The 7,700-nt window shown below is 37.8% G+C and overlaps 1 protein-coding gene across 1 annotated transcript in view; it reads right to left on the minus strand.

Annotated features, from left to right (window-relative positions):
• LOC128249702 (adhesive plaque matrix protein-like) overlaps window positions 1-7,191 on the minus strand; it is a 16,577-nt gene extending 9,386 nt beyond the window's left edge. Inside the window, exons 1-4 of the mRNA XM_052974091.1 lie at window positions 7,106-7,191; window positions 4,263-4,325; window positions 2,444-2,488; window positions 690-737 (exon numbers count right to left, since the gene is read on the minus strand). Coding sequence (XP_052830051.1) covers window positions 690-737; window positions 2,444-2,488; window positions 4,263-4,325; window positions 7,106-7,145 — 196 coding nt within the window. The 5' untranslated portion in view covers window positions 7,146-7,191. The remainder of the gene's footprint in view (window positions 1-689; window positions 738-2,443; window positions 2,489-4,262; window positions 4,326-7,105) is intronic.
• Between the last annotated feature and the right edge of the window lie 509 nt (window positions 7,192-7,700).

Consider the following 7,700-nt stretch of genomic DNA (forward strand, 5'->3'; position numbering starts at 1 on the left):
ATATATATATATATGTATATATATATATATATATGTATGTATATGTATGTGTGTGTGTATATGTTTGTGTGTCTGTATTTGTCCCTCCAACATTGCTTGACAACTAATGCTGGTGTGTTTACGTCCCTGTAACTTAGCAGTTTGGCAAAAGTGACCGATAGAATAAGTACTAGGCTTACAACAAATAAACTCTGGGGGCGATTTGCTCGACTAAAGGTGGTGCTACAGCATGGCCGCAGTCAAATGACTGAAACAAGTAAAAGAGTAAAAGAGTATATCTGTTAAAATGAAGTGTCAGTATTATTTTCATTTTTGTGCAATTTAGATGACAATTTATTCACTGCACCCTGTATAAATGGTAGTAAGCTCTAGGAAAAGCTGAACAGCAGATGATCTTTGGAGAAGATGTGCCACTTTATGCAAGTGTTTTGACCCTTAGTTGTTTACACTCTAAGGGGTCCGGGCTGCATCCAGGTCCTGACTCCTGGATACCCCTTTGCAGCTATATTATGTGACCATGTCTGCATTGTAGTCCTCCTGTGTTTATATAGGTAAGGAGATGGTTGATATAAGCAACAACTTAACTGGCCTAATGAGTGTGCATGCATGTGTGTATGTGCATGTACATGTGTGTGTGTGTGTGTTTGCCTGCAATTATGTAAAGATATATATGTCATAGTGTGGCTTACCATTACTTTTCCACCAGAGTGGTGATACGGGACGTATTGGTTTATACTCTGAAAGAGAAACATTTGTAAGTTATTTAATACACTTTATTAATATCATTTAACTTATTTACCAATAAAATGCAATGGATTTTACAGAAACTTATTGAACTTCATATTCGTAAAACAAACTACAAAATCTGTGATTACATTGTAAAGAACTATATTGCATGGGTAGAGCAGTTTGACAGGACCTGTCATACTCCAATGTCTGCTTTGGCATGCTTTCTACAGTTTGATGTTCTTCCTAATGCCAGTTACTTTACAGAGAGAACTGGATGCTTTTCTTCAATGGCACCAACACTAATGAAGATTGCATTATAATTTGCAAGACAAAGGGCCTGTTAAAAAGAGGTTATTATAACCACTTATTGTTGTTGTTGTTGGCACTCCGTCGCTTACGACATCGAGGGTTCCAGTTGATCCGATCAATGGAACAGCCTGCTCGTGAAATTAACGTGCAAGTGGCTGAGCACTCCACAGACACGTGTACCCTTAACGTAGTTCTCGGGGATATTCAACATGGCACAGTGTGACAAGGCTGACCCTTTGAATTACAGGCACAATAGAAACAGGAAGTAAGAGTGAGAGAAAGTTGTGGTGGAAGAGTACAGCAGGGTTCGCCACCATCCCCTGCCGGAGCCTCATGGAGCTTTAGGTGTTTTCGCTCAATAAACACTCACAACGCCCGGTCTGGGAATTGAAACCGCGATCCTATGACCGCGAGTCTGCTGCCCTAACCACTGGGCCATTGTGCCTCCACCATAACCACTTATAAACACTCCTAAAACTGTTAAATTAGTTTTCAGGTATTTATCTAGGTGTGAACATTCTTAAGACACTTGTCCCTGTCCCTCAGTCATACTTTAATCCATCATCACCTGGCATAAGGTCACCTCCCTCAATACTACTCCTCATTCAGTTTGAGAGGTCTTGTCTTGTGAGTTGTTTGGCGACCTCACTAGTGCCAGTACCAAGTAAAAATCAGCCGGTGTGCTCTGTGAAAAGATCTGGGTTAGGAAGGGCATTCAGCTGTAGAAACTATGCCAAAGCAAACACCTCTGATTCTTCAGCTCCTGCCAAACTGTCTAATCCTTCACTTGCATGCATGCACACACGTGCGCACACACAGACATGAAATGATTACAAATATATTAGAAACAATTAGAAAGTGGGTTTTCATCAAAAATATGGTAATGAAACAGCTTGAAGTGGAGATAATTAAGCATGGAATGTATGGCTGAATGATTAAGAAGCTTGCTTTGTAACCATGTGTTTTCAGGTTCAGTTCCACTGCACGGCACCTTGGGCAAGTCTCTTCTACTATAATACCAGGCAGATCAATGCCTTGTGAATTAATTTGATAGATGGAAATTGTATGGAAGCTCTTTGTCTTTATATATATATCTGTGAGTGTGTGTGTGTGTGTGTGTGTGTGTGTGTGTGTGTGTGTGTGTGTGTGTGTGTGTGTGACTCCCTCACTGCTTGACAACCAGTGTTGGTTTGTTCATATTTTCATAACTTAGCAGTTCAGCAAAGGAGACCAATAGATCAAGTGAGCATCAGGCTTTAAAAAAAGCCACAACTAAGTGGTGGAGTCAATTTGTTTGACTAAGACTTTTCAGAGTAGTACCCAGCATGGCCCCAGTCCAGTGACTGAAACTAGTAAAAGAAAAGAGCTGCAAAAAATGCAATGGATGAATAAAAATGTTACTTGCTTTGATTAACATCCGAGGCCGGTCCAGAGCTAGGCGGTAATATCCCTTTAAGAAAATAGAAACAGTAAATATTAGCAATTCATTTATTAATATTTAATTAGTCAGTGTAAATGGAACAGTTACCATTCAAATAGTTTATGTAAGTGTAAACATTAAAATTCAGCAACTGAAAAAATAGCTTGCTTTGTCTTTCTTGGTCTAGGGGTATGGTTTTTGCTTAGGGTGCGAGGGGTCCTGGTTTTGAATCCTGGACAAGCTCAATGTCTTATCTGGCACATGAAAAGCACCTTTTGAATGCTGGGCCTCACGGAGGCAATGGCAAATGACCAAGACCTTTGGCAATATGCTGTGCTTGAGAAGAAGACCCATCAAGCCAAGTGAAACCATAGTCATGGCTGATACTGTTGTCACACAACTGGTGCCCATGCTGGTGGCATGTAAAAGCACCCATTACACTCTCAGAGTGGTTGGCATTATTAGGAAGGGCATCCAGACGTAGAAACCATGCCAAATCAGACTGGAGTCAGGTGCAGCTCCTCAGCTTACCAGCCCTGGTCAAACCATCCAACCCATGCCAGCATGGACAACAGAAGCTAAATGACGATGATGATGATAATGATGATGATGATACATATCTTGTGCTTTATTAAAGAAAACATAGCATAAAGCTGAATAGAGGTGGGAAGTGATGAGAGGGAAGAGGTAAAGGAGTAGGTCTATTTAGGGCCCACAGTGAATGTGCATCAAGTCATGGATGCTGAAATCTCGGAGAGAATAAGAGCAAGATGGATGACGTTTACCTCGGCCATATATGGATATGTTCAAAGCAAAGCTGGACAAGACCATACGTGCCAAACTCCTCAATAGCACTGACCTACTTGAACTCTTGTATGCAAGTGAGATGTGGGGTACTTATGAAGATTGAAGAATGAACAGCAATTGGCTTTGGACCATGGAAAGATCTATGCTATGGATGTTATTATGAGCGCATGTCCGAAATGAGATAATCTGAGAATGAGTAGAGAGAATGAAGTGGATGCAGAATACTGAAAGCACAATTCCCACAGGGCAGGACGGCAGGACACACCACAAGCTTCACGGACAACAGATGGAGCTGTGCAGTTACTGAGTGGTATCCATGAAAGCCTCTACAGCTATGGGAAGACAGTTTAGTTAAATGATTAGGGCCAAGATAGAAAAAGAATGGTACAATCAAGAAAGAGTTGGAAGCACACTGTGACCAGTGATGTGTAACATTGAATAGTCTGGTCGACACAGTGATATTAAAGAAATATGTGTTGCATACATATACACATATATATATGTTATATATATATATTATGTATCTGTTGTATACATATACAAGTGTGCATGTGTCTATGTGTGTGTGCATATGTATGTATATTTGTGTGTATGTGTGCCTGTGTGTGTTTGTGTCTGCATGTGTGGATACCGTGTGCTAATTGTGCAGAAACAGTGATGCTTGTTTGTAATCTTCCATGAAAACATATCCATAAATCACGCCGTTCAAATTCAAAAGACTAAGCTAAATATTCCCTTCCTTGGAGACAGCCGAGGGTTGGTAACAATAGTATCTGGTGATAGGAAATCTGCCTTGACAAATTCCGTCTGACCCAGACTAGCATGGAAAAGTGGATGTTGAAACGATGATGATGATGTTGATAAGTCATAAGAAATACAAGTATCAAAACATACACATGCACACATACAGAACCATACACACACAATGCACATACATGTATACATACGCACATGCACACATACATACACCATAATGATATGTAACAAAAATACTCACCATTCAAATACCAAGGATATCCAAGATATTTCTGGATTCCTTGAACTTCAGAAAAGGCAATAACTGAAATTGGAAAAAACACCAAGAAATGATTGTTTATAAAACCCCAAAATGATATATTAACGATAAAAAAATTTTACTTGGTAAAACAAAAAATGGAAATTATGAACAACAAAAGCAGTATTAGTTTAAAATAGCCATTTATGTATCATACTCAATGCAAATACATCATTGAAAGCTAAATTAACTGTGGCATTTGTTTGGTAATATCTGTTAAGGCTGTGTTATGTTAAATGACGTAAAAATGTATCAGTGGCTGACAAAAATTGTCCAGCAGTAGAGATGGGCACCACCGCTGCAGGACAAAATTGTCTGCTACTGACATATTTTTGTGTTACTAGACATCATGCATTCTCACTTTTTCATAACTGGTGACAAGGAAAAAGAGAAAAAGAAAAAACAGGAAAGAAAATACTTAGTCAAAACAGTTTTGTATAAATGTGATGAAATTCACCCGTCATTTTATTCAGGGTGCAACATTAGCAATTCACAAATATATTCGTTCCAATGCTTTTTGAGGACTGGAAGTGTAGTAGAGTCAGAATATTTTCTGAGAATGTGCACTTTCAGGTGTTCTTCAAAATCACAGCTGTTTGATGTAAAATGTTCAGCAATTTCCATCGAACAACTGCTATTGTGCCTGATATCACACCCACTGAATCTTTTATTTTATTGTTCTGTTGCACAACCAACATAAATTAAATTGTGTTTGGTGCATTCTGCTGTGTACACCAAATGGTAAACTTTACATATCCCACCTTTCATATAAATCCTTATATTTCTGTGATGATTCGTGATGGAATTCACTTGAATCATGTTGTTGCAAAATAAACAGAGTTTACCTCTCTTTTGGCTGTTTTTCAAGGAGCAGCATTCAAAAACTCCAATGGTAGTTTTCTTGGGATTAGAGATAGTGGTTAATAGGTCTCTTATATTTTTATTGCATCTAAAGTCTACAATAGGCCGCTGAGCAAATATTTGTTTGAAACCAAGATATTTTTCTGAAATATACTGGCAACTTTCATGCAACACTTTTGAAAGGCCAGTGAAATTTCAGTGCCTAAAGGAATTTGATCACAAATTTTATTTTGGCTACTAAAATTATGAGTGAAAGTTTGACTTTCCTTGCTAATTTTTGCTATGTCATTTGCAAGTTCCTTAACTGCGTTTGACATAATGCATTTGCATATTTCCAGTGATCCCAAAGGCGGCGAGCTGATAGAAGCATTAGCATGCCAGACAAAATGCTTAGCGGTATTTCGTCTGTCTTCACATTCTGAGTTCAAATGCTGCCAGGGTCGACTCTGGTCGACTCTGCCTTTCATCCTTTCGGGGTTGGTAAAATAAGTACCAATTGAGCACTGAGGTCGATGTAATCGACTTACTCCCTCCCCCAAAGTTTCAAGCCTTGTGCTTACAGTAGACAGGATATTTCCAGTAATCCCTTATATCAGTACAAATCCATTTTATCTTCAAAAACTAGGATTTCGGATTTGATCTAATTATACCATGTGGATGATCAGAGTGGCAGTGGAGGTAAATGTGGGATGATGTGGGCTGGTGAAATAACTCTGACCCTATTCTGCCTTCTGAAAACTTAACTTTTGTGTCCAAAATCTCAATGGTAGGTTTTGAAAAACCTGTGTAAGCATTTAACTTGTTTGGGCACGCTTACGTTAAAAAACTATTTTAGAATGACTTTTTTCTGTTAAAACGCTAAAAATAACTGACCAACAAAAAAAAAAAAGAAAAAGATTCAACCAAATCCAAAAATAAACCCAAATACTAAGCGAACAAAGATGCAAAACAACAGAAACATACATTAAAAATAAAACAAATTAAAAAAAAAATAGGTAAAAAATCTTTTAAATTTTCAAAGGTGAAGTCAGATGGGTTTTATTTAGGCATATCATAAAAGTAAGTATAAAGAATTGCTAAATATAAAGAAAAGTATGTTTTTTCAAGCAAATACGGTTAGAAAAAGTATTTGCCATTTCAAGTCATCATTAAAAACAAAGCTTATCAATTTTTGAATGAAATAATAATTTCATTCTTTTATTGTAAGTTGTAAATTTTGCTCGAGAAATAAAGCAAATAATCACCGAATGCATTGTTAAAAATCTGCAACTTGATAGCAAATATCTTCGAATTGATTAGAAATGCATTAATTTAATGATAATGACGCTAAATAAAATATGGTTGAGAATTACCAAAGAAATTACTCTATCTCAACAAAAAAAAACAGCACGTACCTTTATAGAGAACAGATTGTATTCAAGTGAAACATACCAAATACACAGAGTTGAAACACTGTTTGATTATTCTTTTCAGCGTTGAATGTTAACCATCACACGTCCATTGCACTTGCACACACACACACACACATTCATATACCCCAACCATCCCACTTCCATTGCGCTTGCACACGCACACAAACACACACACATTCAGATACCCCAAGTTTAAACGTTGTTTGATTTATTCTTTTCAGCGTACAATTTTCATCATCCCACTATCGAGTATGACATCATCCCATCCTTCCTTATTCATGTATCACCCCTTCCTTTCTCATTCATAAACACAAGATTATGATTATAGTAGATTATCTCGGTAACCATGGGAGCTATGAAAAAATACAAAGCCCAGCATCACCACTGGATCATTCTACATATATGTATAGGTCTTCGCACAATTCCACCCAGCCGTTTGACCGTGAATCCCAAGACAAGAAAGAATCGCCCGTGTCAAATTTATATGTATAGATATTTCAACATGTAACTTACCCGCCAGCAAAGCTACCAAAGCAAAACAGGGTTTGCTCATGATGCCTGGTGTTTGTTAACAAGAGAAATCTAGAGAAAAAAGAAAACATAGAATTATATGGTTACAGAAAAAATTAATTTGACTTCTCTTTCTCTTCATCCCATGGAAGTTAAAATTTAAAAAAAAAACCCCTTATACTATCGACCCATGTGAAAGTGCCTCTGGTTCCTTCATCAAAAACTACCCATTCATTCTAAACCGTTCAATATTTTTGCAAGTCCCTTCCTGTTAAGTTGTTTCCAAAACAACATTTTAATATACATGTTTAATAATAAGCGAAAGTGGAACGAAAGTCGGTGATGTTGGCCTGACAAAAATCTGCAATATTTTGGCTGTGTTATCAGAGACCAGAACTTGGGTACTAAGTGGATGGAATCATGTTCTTGGGAGACAAAGACGAAGATGAAGCAATGACAATGAGGACTGAGGGGTAAGGACCCTGGTGGAGTTTATGGTCGCAGCATAAGATCGCAGTGTGTGGCAAGGAATAATGGTTGCATCAGAAGCACCCTAACCTTTAACCATGGTGACAGGCATAATCATTCACTAATAAGA

Source organism: Octopus bimaculoides, chromosome 1, assembly GCF_001194135.2.
Source record: "Octopus bimaculoides isolate UCB-OBI-ISO-001 chromosome 1, ASM119413v2, whole genome shotgun sequence".
Lineage (NCBI taxonomy): Eukaryota > Metazoa > Mollusca > Cephalopoda > Octopoda > Octopodidae > Octopus > Octopus bimaculoides.